The sequence below is a fragment of the Prionailurus viverrinus genome, chromosome C2 (assembly GCF_022837055.1).
Source record: "Prionailurus viverrinus isolate Anna chromosome C2, UM_Priviv_1.0, whole genome shotgun sequence".
Lineage (NCBI taxonomy): Eukaryota > Metazoa > Chordata > Mammalia > Carnivora > Felidae > Prionailurus > Prionailurus viverrinus.
The window spans coordinates 44,570,403-44,591,238 of record NC_062569.1 but is presented as its reverse complement, the minus strand read 5'-3'; the positions used below and the strand labels follow the sequence as shown (position 1 = coordinate 44,591,238).

The 20,836-nt window shown below is 36.5% G+C and overlaps 1 protein-coding gene across 4 annotated transcripts in view; it reads right to left on the bottom strand.

The window, feature by feature from the left end:
• The window catches only part of RNF13 (ring finger protein 13), a 168,448-nt gene that overhangs the window by 45,977 nt on the left and 101,635 nt on the right, over positions 1-20,836 (bottom strand). For all 4 annotated transcript variants that reach the window (XM_047874479.1, XM_047874478.1, XM_047874480.1 and 1 more), the window contains 2 exons: positions 15,705-15,795; positions 5,579-5,684 (listed from right to left, as the gene is read on the bottom strand). In XM_047874479.1, the coding sequence (XP_047730435.1) occupies positions 5,579-5,684; positions 15,705-15,795 (197 nt within the window). The remainder of the gene's footprint in view (positions 1-5,578; positions 5,685-15,704; positions 15,796-20,836) is intronic.

Sequence of the window (20,836 nt, the reverse complement as noted above, 5' to 3'; positions counted from 1 at the left end):
GGAGCTGAGCGACGCATGCGCTAGGTTTATTCTTCCCAAATACACCACACACATAAGATACTTCATCTCCCCTAAGACCAAATGAGTGAGAGGGTAAGGAAGAGCTAGGAATTAGAGTAACTTGAGTTCTCCCTTCACATGAATGGAAACATCAAGAGTGCTAAAGAAATATTCTATATAACAACAAAAAATATTTTTAAATGTAAACCAAATTGAAATAATATTCCTTATCAAATGCTAGGAATTGAGGCTAACATCACTGTTAAACAGAAATTTATAATCTAAATGCATTTAAATCTAAATCTGGAAAGAAAAAAACTAATAAGCATTCAGCTGAACAAGCTAGAAAAAGAAAAGCAATATATCCAAACAAAACAGAAGAAAAATGATGCTAAGAGCAGAAATTCATGAGAGACATAAAACAGTGAAGACTTTAGAATATAATTTGCAGTGGAATCGAAGCTGCTTTACATCGGAGATTTTTAACAATTTTAAGTACAGTGATGGATCTTCAGATCATAGAGCAGTGCCTAATTCATCATAGATGTGAAATGAATATTTGTTTAGTGAAAGGAAAAAGAAAACCGTCAAGGTCTACTTCTTTGAAAGACAAAACAGATAAATTAATAACACTGTGAAAAGGCACGGGCAGATATGAATAAAGAGAACTCATTTCACATACAGTAGAAATTCTTGAAAGAACGAAAGAAAGAAAGAAAGAAAGAAAGAAAGAAAGAAAGAAAGAAAGAAAGAAAGAAAGAAAGAAATGCTCTTTAAATTGTTATGTGAAGGGTGCCTGAGTGGCTGTCAGCTAAGCGTCTGACTTCAGCTCAGGTCATGATCTCATGGTTCGAGCCCCACATTGAGCTCTGCACTGTCAGTGCTTGGGATTCTCTCTCTCCCTCTTTCTCTCTGCCTGTCCCCCCACTTGCACTCTCTCTCTTTCTCTCAAGATAAATAAACTTAAAATATAGTTATGTGAATATATAAATATTAATCACCTGATCCCCCCTATACTTGAAAACAGATAAAATAGACAATTTCTTAGAAATATAATTTCGTATGAAAAAGTAGACAACCATCTGAATGTCCAGGTAACTATGAACACAGTCAGCAGGTCTAGATGATTTTGTAAACAACCTTCACCAAAAAGTAATACATAACCCCAACTTTATCAAAAACTATGTTAGAAAACAGAAAATAAGGGTAATTTGTTTTATGGGGCTAGTTTAATCTAGTCTAGTTATTTATTTGTAACTGATTAGTGGACCCATGCAGTTCAAACCCATGTTACTCGAGGGTCAACTATATGGTAAAATACACATAACGCTAAATTTACTCTGAACCATTTTTAAGTGTATACCTGGGTGGCACTAACTACATTCACATTACTGTGCTACCATCACCACCATCCATCCATAAAACTCTTTTCATCTTGCAAAACTGAAACTCTGTGCCCATTAAACAATAATTCCCCACCTTCCCCCTCTCCACAAGTCCTGGCAACTACCATTCTACTTTGTGTCTCTGAATCTGACTACTCTAGGTATCATATATAAATAGAATCATACACTATTTGTACTTTTGTAACTGTTTCATTTAGCAAGTCTTATTTCATTTAGCTTATTTCATTTATTTCATTTAGCATGTCTTTTTTCACATTTTTTTTAATGTTTATTTTTGAGAGAGAGAGAGAGAGTGAGACAGAGAGTGAGCAGGCGGAGGGGCAGAGAGAGAGGGAGACACAGAACCTGAAGCAGGCTTGAGACTCCGAGATGTAAGCACAGAGCCTGATGTGGGGCTTGAACCCATGAAACATGAGATCATGACCTGAGCCGACGTGGGACGCTTGACTGACTGAGACACCCAGGTACCCCTCATTTAGCATGTCTTTAAGGTTCACCCATACTGTACCTGTGCCAGAACTGCCTTCCTTTCTAAGGCTAACATTCCATTGTATGTCTATACCACATTTTGTTTCTCTATTCATCCATCGATGGACAATTTGGTTGCTTCCACCTTTCAGTATTGCAAATAATGCAGCTATGAACATAAGTGCACAAATATCTGTACAACTGTTTTCAATTCTTTTGGGTATATACCCAAAGTGGAATTGCTGGATATGATAACTCATTGTTTAGTTTTTTGAGGAACTGTCATACTGTTTTCTATAGTGGCTGTTCCATGTGCTTATGGGATTGTCTGCTTTTGACGTTAAGATCATTCTAGCTCCATAATTCCAAAGCTTTCCCTTACCTGGACATTCAGAATGCTAATATTTTATTTAGGATTTTTTGCATCTATGTACAAATGTAGAACTGATCCATATTAGAAATCTGAATAACCCAAAATGAAAGACAAAACTTACACATCATAATCAAATAAAGTGTATTCCAAATACAAGATTTTTATAATGTACAAAATAAATTAATGTAATCCACCATAAAAACAGACTAAAAGAGAAAAAAACCCAATGATCATTACAACAGATAAAAGACATAATTCTGCGCCCATTCATCATTAAATAAGGAAAAAGAAAAGTTTGATTTCTTTATTTCTAAGCCTTATATGGCTTTTTTCTCTTGATTTATCAGAAAATTTGGCATAATGTTAAATAAGAGGTGCAACAACAGGCATCCTTTTTTGTCGTTTCTGACTTTCAAGGAATGTCTTTTTTTTAACGTTTATTTTTAAGAGAGAAAGAGAGAGACAGAGCACAAGAAGGGAGAGACACTCTTTGAGAGAGAGAGAGGGAGACACAGAATCCAAAGCAGGCTCCAGGCTCCGACACGTCAGCACAGAGCCCGACAGAGGGCTCGAACCCACGAACTGTGAGATCATGACCTGAGCCGAAGTCGGATGCCCAGAAACCCCTCAAGGGAAATCTTCTAATAAATTAACCATTTAATGATGTTCATTTTTCAGTTTTTAGTTAATAATCTTTATCAGCTTAAGAGTATTTACATCTACTGCTACTCTGCTTACATTTTTTGTATGTTGTTCTTTCTATTATTCCTTGCTCGATACTGAAAGCCCAAGAGAAAGAACAAATTCAAATTACCATAGAATTCAGCAAGTTTGTAGATACAAGATTGATATATAAAAACAATGTCCAGTGTCCAACTTTCGGTTTCTAAATACAACTCTTCAATAAAAGAAACCAGGGCTCCTTGGAGAAACATCTAATTCTAGGGCCGGGGCAAAAAAAAAAAATGTAAGAAGATCCTGAAGCTTCTTATAGTACCAGATACAAAAGAAGTGCTTAGAAAAACAAAAAGATGGATCAAATCAAAGGGACACATGACCTAGTCTGACAGAGCTCCTCATGGCCAAAGCTCAAAATTTAAACAACATAAATAATGTGGTATTGGATTCTAACCCAAAGAATAAAATAAATATATAGGAGTATGTAACCAATATAAATAAATGATTGAATAAATAAATAAATAAATGCCAAGAAGAGACAAATCTTTCTTACAAAAGAATTCCAAGTAATATAATATACGTGGCAGATACTCTCTCCTACTCCTCACTTCAGATCTTAATGCCTGCCCCTCCCCACCTATAGGATGGGTTATACTCAGTGCCTCACTTCCAAAGTAAGAACAGAATAGAAAAAGAGAAAAATATTAACTGTGCAGTGGAGAAATCTGGCTTAATCAAGGGATGAGTGTTAATACCATTAGTTATGTTATGCAGATATCATGTACCCCCTGGCAGTTCACCTCTCTTTTTTTTTTTTTTTTAATTTTTTTTTTCAACGTTTATTTATTTGGGACAGAGAGAGACAGAGCATGAACGGGGGAGGGGCAGAGAGAGAGGGAGACACAGAATCGGAAACAGGCTCCAGTCTCTGAGCCATCAGCCCAGAGCCTGACGCGGGGCTCGAACTCACGGACCACGAGATTGTGACCTGGCTGAAGTCGGACGTTTAACCGACTGCGCCACCCAGGCGCCCCTCACCTCTGTTTTCAAAAACCTACTCCCTACTCCTCAAAAAAACCCCATAACCCAGTCTAATCATAAGAAAAACTGCTATCAGATGAGGGACATTCTACAGGATACCTGGCCAACACTCCCCAAGACTAAGGTTATTAGAAACACGGAGAGACTAACTGAGAGACTGTCACAGAACAGAGGAGGCTGGGAAGACATGCTAACTGTGTGGTGCCCTGTTTTGGATCCTGGAACAGAAAGTGAGCATTAAAGGAAAAAATACTGAAATCTATACAAAGTCTAGAGTTTAGTTACTAGTAAGGTACCAAGGTCACTTTCTTAGTGACAAATGAACCACGGTAACATAAAATGTTAACAATGGGAGAAACTAGAAGAGGAATGTACAAGAATATTCTTTGCGATTTTTGTGTAAATCTTAACATTCCAAAATTAAAAGTTTATTTTAAAAAAATCAATAATATTCTTATATCCTAATAATAACCATTTAGAAAATGCAATTTCAAAAGTCAAACAAAAGATATGCAAAATGTTTACAGAAAAAAATGATTAAACTGGTGGATATAAAAGTTCTAAACAAATGAGAAATACCACAGCATCACAGAAAGACTGAACATTTCAAAGATGGCATTTAATCTCTAAGTTAAACTATAATGCCCATATAAATAATAAACTCATTGGACATTAATATAAATATTATTTATAAAAAAATTAAAAAGTGAGTATACTGGGGTTATTTTATGTCATTGCAATTCTCTTTAGTATCTATCTTAATACAGTGGTTTTATCTGCTTCTGCCTTCAATTTGTTTTGGTATCACAAACCATGTAGTTTCTAGAAACTTCCGCCTTAAACCGTGAAGGAATGAGAGTGACAAAGGCAAATAATATCTTAATATTATCATGAAAATAATTTTGACCTCACAGACCCATTAAGAGTCCTGGGAGCATACTTTGGTAACCACTGTTTTGGAGAAGTAATGTGTCATTGCCCTTACCCTCAAGCCCTCATACCATTCTTTATTTACATTTTAATATGAAAAATTTCAAAAATGGAGAAGAGTTGAAAGAATTTTATAATACCCATATATCCATTACCTAGATTCTATAACTAACTTTGAACTGCACTTTGTATCACCTATCTACCCAACCATCTATGTACCCATCAATACACCTCTTTTTCTAGTTTTTTTTTTTTTTACAGTGTACTTCAAAGTAAGTTGCAGACAATCAGTATATGTCCCCCAAAATACTTTAGCATATAAATCATTGCTCAGAGTTTAGTATTTTTTTCCCCTTAGGTAAAATTTATATACAATGAAATGCACAAAATTTAAGTGATATGTATGCAACCTAAACCTCTCTCAAGATACAGAACATGACTTACCCTGAAAAGTTCCCTCATACCCTTGTCAGTAAATCCCTCACCCTTCTCTAGCCCCCCAGAAGCAATCACTGCTCTGATTTTCCCTGCCCCCAGATTATCTTCACCTTTTCCAGACCCAATCATATAAACGGATTCATACGATAGGTACTCGTTTATGGAAGGCTCCTCTCACTCAATACAATGTTTTTAGAATCATCCCTGCTATGTTTAAAAATATACTTAGCATTGATTTACCTACCATGAAAATGACGATTAAGATGAGACAGATCCCCACTATGATAAGGAAGGGGATTAGATAGTATTCCAGAGGAAGACTAAATTCTGGAACTAAGACAATGTGGCCCCTACAAGAAAACAAAGAGTAATAATTGAGAAATATTAAGGAGTGCCAAGTTATAATGTTAATTAAAAACAAAGAAAAACATTTTAAAAGGCAATTAGACATTACGATTCAGTCCACTAGACACATTTTCTAAAATATGATTTCTAATAATTTAAGAGATACTTTCTCCATCTTTCAGTTTATTTTCATATTTGCCAAAATAACTTGCCTGTATAATTAAAGAAGCTTTTAGACTGGGCAGAGGAAATCAGCCAATCAATACTTACTGTGTTCATCCCGGAAACATGTTATTTACTGAATTTAGTAACCTGGACAAAATTCTGCATGTTTTACATGCAACATCACATTAAAACAATGGTAGTACCTTGGGTGGTATGTCAACAAAAACCTCCACCCCAACCAAATTACTACTCAGCAGTCCCTCCTATGGTAAAACCCTGAAGCCACTATTAATAAAAATATACTCCCTCTTCTCTCATATATGCTTTCCACGAACTTCTTATACCAGGTACAATGGACACAGCCCCTGTACTCTATGTTCCTCTATGAGATGTGGTATAAAACACTGGCAAAGGAATTTACAGGAGCTGTACCTTCCTCTCTATTCTCCACCTTCTCCATTGCTTGACTGGAAAAAGCTACAAAAATACGTATGTTGTGGGTGGAGGGATGGAGAATGCTACATGCCTTACTCCCTTTTGTCATTAACCATGTTATTACTTTCTGTGGTATTACTATTCCAAAAGTTGACAGGGACTCATAGAATGAAACTATGATCAGAATAGGAATAGTATTTTTGTTGTGTGAGCAAATTTGACACGGCTGCAAACTTCTGCATTGTAAAATACCTTCAGTCTAGGGAAGGGCCTATATAACGGTCAGTAATAGGACTGACTTCCCCGTTGTATTCCTGTGCTGCCAGTATAGTGCCAGTAACACTACATGGTAATCCGCTGCTGGATGATGTTTTAGGCAGTGAAGCCTGGCACTTCATAACACAAGGGTCCAATGCCACACAAAAAATCTCAATAAAAGGGAAATAAAACCAGGTCAAGTCCTCCCGGACACCATAGTACTTAAGAAAAAAAAAAAAAAAAAAAACATGAAATCAAATTATGTCTATCCCCAAGCAATTTTTTTTATTTTTTTTAATTTTTATTTAAAAAAAAAAATTTTTTTTAACGTTTATTTATTTTTGAGACAGAGAAAGACAGAGCATGAACGGGGGAGGGTCAGAGAGAGGGAGACACAGAATCCTAAACAGGCTCCAGGCTCTGAGCTGTCAGCACAGAGCCCGACGCGGGGCTTGAACTCATGGACCACAAGATCATGACCTGAGCCGAAGTCGGCCGCTTAACCGACTGAGCCACCCAGGCGCCCCCACCCCCCAAGCAATTTTTAAGTTTTAAGGCTATTGTTATATTCAAGCTTCACCAAATACAAAAACAAACAAAAATTATAACACAAGAAGTTTGCCCCCAATAATTGAAATATCTTCTGAAAATATTTACAGATTGCTAAGAATACTAGAATAAAAATAGCTTTTTATTTCAACTACTTTCCAGCAGAATCGGGGATGACAAAAGATTCACATGCATTTTTGTAGCTTTACATAAAACACTAAAATGATCTATCAGTATAAAAAGAGCAAAGCAGCAGACCTGGGCCGCTATATTTGGTACCATCTCTTCCAGCATGGAGCCAGCTCTGCAAATAACGTCTCTATGCTCCCACAAACCTTCTGAAACTGTGTGAGCTAAGGCTGAGATGCAGTCACAGGGGTGCCCTAAGATGTTGATCTGCAATCTCCCTACCCTGCCCCTACCAACTTGCTATAAATTAACACTGTGAGGGAATAGAAGCCATACCTAAATTCATACCCATTCATGCTGCATATCTAAATTCAACCCATTATAGGATCTAAATATCTCAGCAATAGCAAACTTTACATCTTGTACATTGTTTTTTCTTCTTCTGTTACGTTAACAACTTCTTATCTAATAGACTTTATTGAAAACTTCCTATATATGTGTAACCATACAAATGGAATCAATCCCAGAATTTTCTAGTAAGCACCGTGTTAGGATTCACAGACCTGGGTTCTAAATCTAGTGTTCTTCCATATGCCCTATTAATGCTTGCCTATTAATGCTTGCCTATTAATAATATACCTCAAACCATTTTAGTTTACTGTCAAGATGTACTAGAATTTTTAAAGGGTCTACAAATGATAGAAGGTTTTAAGCATCTTAAAGCAAGATGCTAAATGAATGTTCAAGACGCTGCTTTTTCTTTTTTTTTTAAATTTTTAAAAAATGTTTTATTTATTTTTGAGAAAGAGACAGAGTGCGAATAAGGGAAGGGCGGAGAGAGGGGTAGACACAGATTCTGAAGCAGGCTCCAGGCTCTGAGCTGTCAGCACAGGGCCCGATGCAGGGCTTGAACCCACGAAAAGTGAGATCACAACCTGAGCTGAAGTTGGATGCTTAACTGACTGAGCCATTCAGGTGCCCCAAGACACTGCTTTTTCTTAACCAAATTGCTGATGGTGGAGGGTGGTAACAGTGATGGTACAGGGCAGGGAACTACAACAATCAGTCCTCTAGCTCCATTTCTATTTCTTCTGTCTAGGCTCTCACAGCTGAGTCTGCAGACTCATCCCTCATGTCCTAATCCCAGATGAATTTGTATTTGAAGGAGATACTTAAACAGCGTTAATAAGTATTTTTACACTGCCTCTACATCCACCCCTAAATATAGTACACTCTATGAGCTCTGCAGCTAAGATTTGATCATCAAAGCAGAGTCCTAAGCAACCCAGGAAATCATGTGTTATTCTCCTTTGCATGAATTCCCAGGCTAATTTCAAACCAGGTGTCTAGGCCTAAACTTTATAACAATAATACTCTAACTTCCCAATCCCTCTGGGAAATTAAAATGTGATGATGGCTGCACAAGTGTAATACACTAAAATCACTGAATTGTATACTTTAAAATTGGCAAATTTTATAGTGTATAAAATATGACTCAGTAAAGCCATACAGATTTTTGTTTGAAAGAACAAATAAGCAAGAATTCCTATAAAAAACCTGAAAGAGGGGGGTGGGAGTGGGGAAGGGCTAGCCTTTCAGATACCAATTATTATAAACCCTATAGCAAAAAACAGAGTGGTACTGGTGGGCCAAAGATAAAGAATAGAAAATTCAGTTATGTATGGAAATACAGCAACATTTCAAATGGGGTGAGGGGACACACATTTTCAGGAGTAGTGCTGGAGTAACTGGTCATTTGACAAAAGATATAACTGGTTCCATTCCTCAAGGTTTATATAGGATAAATTACAAATAAGCCAGAGATTTAATGTTAAAAGAGGAATCATAAAGTATAAATGTGGGTCAATTCTTCTATGACCCAGAAGCAGGGGACATTTTCCTAAGACCAGCAGCCCATTGGAAAAGATTAATATATCTGATTGCATTTAAAAAATAGCATCATAAATGAAATTAAAATTTCTAAGTATTAAAAAACACTTGTAATATATCACAAAAAAATGGTTAACATACCTAATAAATAAAGAGCTTCTAAAAACAGAAAAGAAAATTGCCAGCAAGCTACTAGGAAAAATGAGCTAAACAGTTCATAGAAAATGACATGCCAACAGGCCTTATGCCTAAGAAAACATGCTCAGTTTGCTCATGGAAAGAAAATACATACTAAATCTACAACAGGAAACCATTTTTTACCTAACTGGTAAAAATGGAAAAATCTGACAACATTCTTTGTTGGTGAGGCTGTGGGGAAAGAGACATCATATATTGCTGGTACAACCTGGAGCGTGGAGCCTGCTTGGGATATTCATTCATTCCTTCATTCTCTCTCTCTCTCTCTCTCTCTGCCCCTCCCATGCTCATATTCTCTCTCAAAATAAATAAATAACATTTTAAAAATAAATAAATGAAATTGTTACTTTCAAAGGTAAGGATGGGAACAAGATGGACAGGGTGGATGACACTTTAGAAGCTGACCTTCTCTGAATACACATTGTGTTTTGTTGATTTTGACTTTAAGTTTATACATAATTATAAAAATCACAATGGGAGTAAAAAGCAGTCCCTAAAATCTAAAAGCAACATGAATCAAATAGACCTGTGTTTCCAGTTGCTATAATCAGCACACAGAATTATTTCACAGATTTTAAAACATGGTAATTTGATTTTAGATCCTTATTATGGTAGAACTTAAAGAACTTAAACAAAGGCAATAGTGTTGGTATTGTTCTGAGTCTGTGTGTGTGTATTGTGCAATTAAAAAAAGAAAATAATTATTTGGTATCTCTGAGCACAGAAAAATAAAATATAGATGTAAGATCAGCAAAATACAGTAAAAACGTACGGTCCGGAACTTAAGTTGGAAACAACAATATGTGCTCATGATTTACTGTATCTTTAAAAACATATTATTCTACCTGAAAGCCGTACCCTGTAAAACAAAAGCCAAAACCAAAAAATAAAAAGCAAAAAGCATATATATTTCTTAGCTGTGTCCACTAAAAAGCCCTAGAAATAATGACAAACCAAGGAGCAATGATCACCCCTCAGTCTCTAAATACCGTATTCAATTAAAAGGAACCAGAGCTTCTTGAAAAAATGACTGGTTCCAAGTCAGGGGGAGGAAAAGAACGAGATGGGCCTGGAACAATTGTTGTGCAGAAAACAAGAAGCAATCCAAAGCCCCAGATTTACATCCAAAGAAATTAGGATTAAACTTCAAGAAGTTTGAAATGGGAAAATGTGAATGAATGTCAATAAAGATCATAACTGCAATGCACTGAAGCATACTAAATGAGTTTTAACTCATGAGTTCATTATGATACTTTGAAGATATATATAAAATCATCTTTGGAAGATGATAGTGAACCAAGTCATTTGAAAAATAGTAAATGAAGGCAAAGAACTGTTTATCCTAGATTTCTTTCTTTTTAAAAAAATTTTATTTTTAAATGTTTATTTATTTTGAGAGACAGAGAGAGCATGCATGGATGCAGGGAGGGGCACAGAGAGAGGGAGAGAGAGAATCCCAAGCAGGCTCTGCACTGTCAGCGGGGCTGGATCCCACAAACTGTGAGATCACAACCTGAGCAAAAATCAAGAGTCAAGACGCTTAACCGAGTGAGCCAGCCAGGCACCTTTATCCTACAGCTTTCTTAAACAGACTGTGTATCAGGGTAATCAAATAATTGATATGAATTAATCAAATAACTTGTATGTAATCAAATAACTTGTATGAAGGTGCATGCTCTCTTCATACAAGTATTTTAGCCAATAAATTAAAAGAAACTTAAGACCTAAGAACCACTGCAATGTATGGACATTATTTGGATTCTCTCTCAAACAAATACTTTAAAAAAAAAAAGAAGAAGAAGAAAATCTGACAGTTGGGAAAATCTGAAGACTAAAACATGTGTTGATATTAATGTTTACCTTTTTTCAAAAAAACAATAGAATAATGATAATATATTTTTATTTCTTTCTTTCTTGAGAGGTGGGGGGACAGCATGTGAGTGGGGGAGAGGAACAGAAGGGGGGAGAGAGAGAGAGAGAGAGAGAGAGAGAGAGAGAGAGAGAGAGAATATATCTTAATCAGGCTCTATGCCCAGCACAGAGCCAGACGCAGGGACTCAATCCCACAACCCTGGGATCATGATCTGAGCTAAAATCAAGAGCTGAATGCTCAACTGAGTGAGCCACTCAGGTGCCCTGATATTTTTATATGTAAAAATATCTTCTAGTGATATATTCTGAGATGTTTACAGTTGAGATGACGAGATGTCTGGAACTTGCTTCAAAAGAATCACGGTGTGGGGAAGAAAGATTGAAGGGGTGGGGTTGGAGGGTGGATAGTCAAAAAAAATTGACCACAGGTTGACAACTTTGAAACTGAACAATCAGATTCATTATACTCATCTCTCCACTTTTAAATACTCTTGGAAGTTTTCATAATAAAAAACAGAATAAATAACAAGTGTTGGCAAGGATATGGAGAAAGGGGAACTCCCATGCACTGCTGGTGGGAATGTAAATTGGTACAATGACTGTGGAAAACAGTATGGAGTTTCCTTGAGAAATTAAAACTAGAGGGATGCCTGAGTGGCTCAGTCGGTTAAGCATCCGACTTCAGCTCAGGTCATGATCTCGCAGTCAGTGAGTTCGGGTCCCGCATGAGGCTCTGTGCTGACAGCTCGGAACCTGGAGCCTGCTTCAGATTCTGTGTCTCCCTCTCTCTGCTCTTCCTCCACTCACGCTCTCTCTCTCTCAAAGATGAATAAATGTTAAAAAAAAAAATGAAAAATAGAAATGCCATACGATCCAGTGATCCACTACTGGATATTTACCCAAAGAAAACAAAAATACTAATTCAAAAAGAAACATGCACCCCTATGCTTATTGCAGCATTATTTATAATCCCTAAGATACGGAACCAGCCCAAGTGTCCATCAATAGGTGAATGGATAAAAAATATGTGGTATGTATGTGTGTATGTGTACATACACAGAAACACACAAACATACACACACACAATGGAATGTTACTCAACTATTAAAAAAGAGTAAAATCTTGCCATGTAACAACATGGATGGACCTAGAGGGTATTATGCTAAGTGAAGTCAGACAAAGAAAGACAAATACCAAAATGTTTCACTTATATGTGGAATCTAAAAAACAAAACAAGCAAAAACACAGATTCTTAAATACAGAAACTGGTGGTTGCCAGAGGGGAGGTGCGGAGGGGGATGGGTGAAAGAGGCAACGGGGATTAAGACGACAAACTCCTAGTTATAAAACAAGTCATAGAGATAAAGTACAGCACAGGGAATATGGTCAATAATACTGTAATAGCACTAGACAGTCACAAATGGGGACTACACTTACCGTGCTGAGCAGTGAGCAATGAACAGAATTATTGAATCACTATGTTGTACCCCTGAAACTATTATAACATTATGTATGTTACACAACATACAACAGTATGTCAACTATGCTTCAATAATAATTCTCTTAAAGTAGAATAAATTAATGGGTGGGTGGGTAGGCAGGTAGGCGAGCAGGCAGACTGACAGGCCAGCTCACAGATGGATAAGGGAGATGTGTACGTACTTGTTTACAGTCCCTTCTGCACAACTCCGAAACCTAAAAAGTTTTAAAAAATCATGTTGCCTGGGGGTGTCTGAGTGGCCCAGTTAGTTAAGTGTCCAACTCTCTCTGCCCCTCCCTTGCTCATGTTCTTTCTCTCTCAAGATAAATAAATACTTAAAAAAAAATCATGTTGGCAATTCATCTGACAGTCAACATGAGCTGAGCTGATAAAATACTCATGCATTCATTGTAGATGTATGTATATAATTTGTTTCATTATGGGAGGCTGCCTCAAACTGTATTTGGAACGGTACTTAACTTCTAAAAATCCCCCACAAGACATCTGTCCCACAAGTTAAGTTAAGGGATTCTGTGGACTTATGATACCATGGAAGGGTCGAAATATTATGTAAATAAAGCATGCTATAAAATACTATGTAGGGGCACCGGGGTGGCTCAGTCAGTTGAGCGTCTGACTTTAGCTCAGGTCATGATCTCACAGCTTGTGGGTTCGAGCCCCACGTCGGGCTCTGTGATGACAGCTCGGAGCCTGGAGCCTGCTTCAGATTCTGTGCCTCCCTCTCGCTCTGCCCTAACCCACTCGCATTCTGTCTCTGTCTCTCCCAAAAAATAAATAAATAAATAAATAAAATATAATAAAAAATTAAAAAAAAATACTATGTATTGTATGTTCTATTTTATAGCCCATCATCATGTAACAATGTGAGTATTCAAATACAGGAAAAGTTTAACACTTTTTAAACAGTAGCTGCTGTTGTTAGAGAATAGCATCATCGGACTTTCATTTTGATGCTTTATATTTCTGAATTTTTCTATGCTTTACTAGCATGTATATATTACTTTTTAATTTAAAAAGGCATGATTTTATAATTAAAACTAAAAAAGACTTTATAATACATATTAAAGTATACGGAATTTTTCTAAATGAGGAACAATATTGAGGTAAAAGTATTAGTTCTCCCCTCTACTAACTTAACAAACACAGCTGACAAAATAGCATCTTGCATAACTTTTTTTTAAAAGTTACTTATTTTGGGAGAGAGTGAGTGGGGGAAGGGCAAAGAAAGAGGGAGAAAGAGAGAATCCCAAACAGGCTCTGCACTGACAGTGTAGCACTTGAACTGCAGGACTTGAACTCATGAACCATGAGGTCATGACCTGAAACAAAGTCGGACGCTTAACAGACCAAGCCATCCAGGCACGCCTTGTATAACTATTTTTAATACAACATCCAAAATTATGTTCTTGACCTTAAAGTAGATGTTCTGAGACTATAATATGTGAACAATATTTTAAATATCAAAACTGCATGGGGAAAATGCCAAAAACAGCAATAGAAAAACTTTCCCTCTTCTTTTTATGTATTTTCTAACTCAAATGTTGGTGGATTTTCCCACCTAAATAATCAGGATTGGATTTTATTTTGCCAGTTTTCTCTTTTGGAAAATGCAGAGAATAAGAGATAATAACAACCTCTAGAGGGTTGCTGTAAAGATTAAATGGATAACAAATGTAAAAGTCTTGCTTTCATGAGTGCTGGCACTTGCTAAGTACTCAATAAACATTACTGCTTTTATTACTAATATTGTTATTATTGTTCTTCGTCAAAAACCTGTTCCTGCCCATTATATGTTCCACAGAAGCAGCTCTGAAGTGCTAACTGCAATGTTTTCTATATTAGATGAAATACCTGTGCCTTAGTTTCAAAAGGTTGTGTTACTGGACATGCAAGCTGATGCAGCCATTCTGGGAAACAGTATGGAGGTTCCTCAAAAAATTAAAAATAGAACCACCCTACAACCCAGCAATTGCACTACTAGGCATTTATCCAAGGGATACAGGTGTGTGGTTTCGAAGGGATACGTGCACCCCAGTGTTTATACCAGCACTATCCACAATAGCCAAAGTATGGAAAGAGCCCAATGTCCATAGACAGATGAATGGAGAAGGAAGATGTGGTATATATATATATACAATGGAATATTTCTCAGCAATCAAAAAGAATGAAATCTTGCCATTTGCAATTACGTGGATGGAACTGGAGGGTATTATGCAAAATGAAATTAGTCAGTCCGAGAAAGACAAAAATCATATGACTTCACTCATATGAGGACTTTAAGAGACAAAACAGATGAACATAAGGGAAGCAAAGGTAATATAAAAACAGGGAGGGGGACAAAACAGAAGAGACTCATAAATATGGAGAACAAGCTGAGGGTTACGGGAGGGGCTGTGGGAGGGGGGATGGGCTAATTGGGTAAGGGGCACTAAGGATCTACTCCTGAAATCATTGTTGCACTGTATGCTAACTAATTTGGATGTAAATTTAAAAAAATAAAAAATTAAATTAAAAAAGAATTTGGGAAGGAAAAAAAAAAGGTTGTGTTACCCTCATAATGTGATTTGTGGTAGAAATTCCATACAGAAGGTTTTATTCCAAATGAAAGCTTTTAAACTTGAAAACAAACTTTATGCCTTTATAAAAACCAAGTCAATAACACACTGTTTTGGACTGTGTTTATAAAATAGCAAATCTCTTTTTAATAAAATACAAATGTCTAATGATAAATATAAATCACATTGTTTCTAAATACCAATGGTTTGATTAAATGATAAAAGGGAAAGTTTTATCTTTTTAGCAACATGAGTACCTTAGGCTCTCTAGAGTGAGCATATTTTCAATATGTAATAATGCACAGAGAAATTATTATAATAAAGTCTTATAATCATTATGACTTAAGAGAGAACTTAATTTAGCACAATAGAGTTCATTTTAAAACACAACCTTGGTTATAACTAACATAGTTCTACCCTAATATAAAGGAGAATTTTAAGCTACATGATTATTTTTCATATCCATTACTTACCCTTTTTCATATGTGAATTCATCTTTCAGGGAATTAGCTGATGATTCTCCAATAAAGACAGATGGAATGTCAATTTTCTTTAGCACATCAACTGTATAAAATAATAATAAAATTATTCTTAAAAGCCCATACTCAGTGTACAATCAACTTTACTTTCTTCATAATAGCAGCAAACATAACTGGAAACAATTACAATAAATTCAAATTGGTTGATTTTCCTGATTACAGATTTATACCATCATCAATCTCAGTGGTTGAGAAATACTGTTACATTTGCAATAACAAAAGCTAACATTCTGCATACGTACATTACCTACTACCTCAATAGTCCCATGATGATTGGGGTAATCATTTTTAATATTTCCTTTCAATTTATTCCTCTTTAGACACAATTAACTCTTAGAAAAGGAAGAAAATATTTTAAGTTTTCTTTCCACAAATAACTTAATTCCTAAATGAAAAAGTAAAAAAGCTTTTTTTACATACCCATTCCCAGGAGAGGTATAGGCCAAAAAATGTAAGAAAAGACCACTTTACAAAAGTCTCAAAAATGACACCACACATCTATGACTTTCCAGAGTGAAGGGCTGACAGGAGTTGAGAAAGGGCATAAAATAGGAAAGCTGGGTAAATTTCTACTTCCTCCTAAGCCTGGAGTTCATTGGAAAGCTTTGTTTTGTTTGGTGTCTTAACAAACTGGACTCATACCTATATTGCAAAACCAAAATCAAATGCCAACGGAAGAGAAGTTTGAAAAATTACCCATTACTCAGGAAGATCCTCTTAAAGTTACAATAGAAAAAGAAGTCTTATTTTTAGCTGTGAGTTAATTTAACAAATATGGCTTTAGAGAAAGTCCATTTGTTTCCATTACATTTTCACAATAACTTTGTTCTACATTTCCTTTAAAAAAACACACACACATTTGTTATTTATTTTCAAAGGGGGGGGGGGGGAAGACACCAGAAGAAAACCAAAACCAACTATAATCCTTCCCACCTGAAGACAAAGGTTCTATTTGAAGTAATAAACAGTTCTATAAGTTTCAACAAGTACATTTTTCACTCCTAGATTATTGTTTTATGCAAATATAGTCATTCACTCCACACATTCCCATTCTCTCCCTCTCTCTCTCTCTCTCTCTCTCTCTCTCTCTCTCTCTTTCACATACACATACCCATATAAGCCCCAGGAGGGTAGGAACCTAAATGGTTGATAAAGGAATATTTAATCACTATTTTTATATCAGTAGGATCAATAAAAATTTTATTTTTTTGTATCAATGGGATCATATAATAATGGAAAAAAGTATAAGCTTTTTTTCACTCAATGATACACCTCAGATATCCCGTCATGTCAATAATTATTAGAAGTGATATAACTTCTTTGGGTTATCATATCTAAAGAGATGTAAAAAGTTCCTCCTTTTAGTCAGAAGAAGAGGGGAAATGTATGCAAATATGAATAGCCATCTTGGAGACTTTGCAACATTATTTATCTACAGAAAACAAAACCAAACATGTTCTAGTTCACAAAATACTTTTAAAAACACTAAATTTTAATTCTAATCCACAAAACAATCCTGAAGTATACATTGCAGATAGTATTATCATGGTATCATAGACAAATGATAATTTAAATGGCCAGCCCCAACCTCTCCAGATTCATATATCCAATTGCCTGTTCAATATCCCCACTTGATTAGCTAATAGGTGTTTCAAACAATGTTTCTCAAACAGAACTCTCAAAGTCTCTTTCCTTTCAATCAGCTCTACTCCTACCTAGTCCTTTTCATCTGGGTAAACAACATTTGGTATTCACCTAGTTTCTCAGGCTGAGCATTTTGGAATCATTCTTGACTCCTCCCTTTCCTTATTCCTTCTATCAAATCCTATCAACTTCAAAATATATCCATAATTCTATCACCTCTTATCAGTCACTTCTAATACTCCAGATCACCATCACCTCTGGCAACATTCTGACTGGTCTCTTCCTAGGCACTCCTGCCCACCTTTCACCTTCAATCTGTTCTCCAAAGAGACCCAAAGTGATCCTTTTAACATAAAAGATCAGGGGCTGAATGGCTCAGTGTCTGACTTAGGCTTACCTCATGATCTCCGGGCTGGTAGCTGGTGAGCCTGCATCAGGCTCTGTGCTGACAACTCAGTCTGGAGTCTGCTTCAGATTCTGTCTGTGTCTTTCTGTGCCCCTCCCCTGCTCACGCACTGTCTCTGTCTCTGTCTCTCTCCCCTGACTCTCTAATGCAAGTAAACACACATACACACATAAATAATTTTTTAAATTCCTTATAAAGTAAAAGATCACTTCAAACCTCTATTTAAAAGGTACACAGAACAAATTCCGAAGTTCTATAAATACCCCCTCTCTAACCTCATCCTCTGCCACTCTCTCTGCCTTGTTCACTCTATTCCAGCCAAGGTGGCTTTCTGCCACATCTTGAAAACACCAAAGATGCTTTATCTTTGAAGCTTTGCATTTTCTTGCTGTTCCCTTTCCTTGGAACACTGCTCCAGAAATCTGCATGGCTCAGCCTCTCACGGTAGACCTAATTCAAATGTCAAAGCCTCATAGAAGCCTTCTCTGACCACCCTATCTAAAACGGCCACTCTCCTCTAGTCCTTGCCGTGCTACATCCCTTCAGCCTGACAGGATTTTCTTTAAAGCACTTATCACTACTTGACATGCAGCATATCTCTTTGATTTTGTGTTCATTTCCTCTCTCCCACCCTAGAATGTAATAACAGCAGTAATGATAACAGCTGAATAACCATTAAAGGATTATTATTTTGCTGCTATTATATAATTTAGAATGAAGATACAATAATATAATTATTAGGTAATAGCTAAGTAACCACTACATGATTGCTAAAAAGCAGGAGTCTTCTAGATAGTTTATACATCTGAATTCATTCAATCTTCAACAACAACCCAATGAGTGAAGTACCGTTATCATTCCCATTTTACAGATCAAAGAAGTGAGGGACAGAGATGTAAAGTAACATACGCAAGATTGCATAGCTAGAAGGCAGTCCAGCTGCAATTCAAACCCTGGCAGGCAGTACCCAGAAGCCACACTGTTAAATGCTGCATTCTGCTACATCAATGAAAGATATGAGAGCAGAGCCTTCAACTGAATTATTCCCTGCTGTAGTCACAGTGCCTAAAACAATACCTGAGGAGTACACTGTCAAAAACGACTTGTTGAAGGAAGACAGCAAGGAAAAGAGGAGAAGAAACAAACTCGGACATATTGATATCTTGCCCTGGTAAAATAATTGGGAATTTGCATAGCCAAGACTCAAACTTGGGGCTCTACCTCCTAACCTAGGCTCTTGCAACTCTGCCATGGCATGGGTTTTCTCATACGCCTGCTTTTATATGATCTTCACTACCTTGTCAGGTCAAATAAGAATTAAAATTATTCACACTTTTACAGAGGAAAGTAAAGGGCTTAAAAGGTTAAGTTAACTTTCCCAAAGGCACAGGCTAGTTCACGTATCAACTAACCCAGAAGAATAAATCCCGCTTCTGTGATTGGGTGTTTTCCCCATCACATTCTGCCTCCTCCTAACAGTGACAAATGTATTGGCTCCACTGAGCGAACCCATCCTATGTTCTAGCTGAAATAAAAACAATTCTTTGTGTGAAATGTCTGTATCGAGGGGCTTTTAAAACTTCCTTTTGTTTTTAGATACTAGAATGTCTGCTCTTAGGAGAACACGTGCAATATTCTTTGTGGCTACAGACTAAGCCTTTAAAAGGGGGGACAGATACATATCCTCTTTTTTTTGGTAGCATTTATTTATTTTTGAGAGTCAGAGCACAAGTTGGGGAGGGGCAGAAAGAGAGAGGGAGACACGGAATCCGAAGCAGGCTCCAGGCTCTGAACTGTCAGTCAGCACAGAACCCGATGTGGGGCTCAAACCCATGAACCACAAGATCGTGACCTGAGCCCAAGCTGGATGCTTAACCAACTGAGCCACCCAGGCGCCCTGATACATGTCCCTTTTAATGAATCCGTGCTTTCCTTTCCTCTACTAAGTAATAGCAAAGATGAAAGTGGTAAAGGTCTTTTTTACAACATTTGTTTTTGGATATATGAAATGTCCAAAACACACATTCCCAAGGATGGAGCAAAATAAATTCAAGCAATAAAGTCAAGAACCAAAATTCTGACCAATCTCTGATATATAATAGCTCAGGTGGAACATTTCCATGGCAACAGCAAGATTACTTGGTTATGTGCTACTTTTAACATTTAGCACATTTTTCCTTAGGAACTGGCATGATTACCACAAAAAAGTTTACGGTAGTACAAAGGGAAAAACAGGTGTTATCAGTTAAGCATCCAACTTCGGCTCAGGTCATGATCTCACAGTTCCTGAGTTGGAGCCCCGAGACGGCCTCTGTGCTGACAGCTCAGAGCCTGGAGCCTGTTTTGGATTCTGTGTCTCCCTCTCTCTCTTTCTCTGCCCCTCCCTGTCTCACAATATCTCTTTCTCAAAAATAAATAAATATTTAAAAAAAATTAATAAAAAAAAAAGAAAACCTGTAAAAAGACTAAATAGTTTACAGATATTAATCTGTTTAACCCAAACAAGACCTTAAGCAGGTCTTCAGGACTCATAACACTAGGCTCAGGACTTTAGCAAAACACACAAAGAGTAAGTCCCTTGCTCAAAGCTATACAGCTAATACAAATGGAAGCTTCATGATGTGAATTTAAATTCATACCTATTTCTGGAGTATTTATGCTTTACATTTTGCTAGCAAAATATACAGGTAACAAAAGCTACTGACCTGGTTTTTGTTTTTTGTTTTGTTTTGTTTTGTTTAAGGAGAAGAAAGTTGTGTCAAATCTGCAGTGCCAACAGTTTATTTGGTAAGTAAAATACCTTCATCAATTCCTTTAATTCTCAAGCAGTGACTATCAAATGTTTTGTGAAATGCTAGAACCTCTTAAGAGTTCTTCATGCATTATAATGATTTAATCAGCTAGGATATTAAATAATAATTTTAAATATATATGGAAATACCAAAATATATACCAAGTTTTACTTTTTTTCCTAATGTTTACTTATTTTTGAGACAGAGATTGACAGAGCATTAGT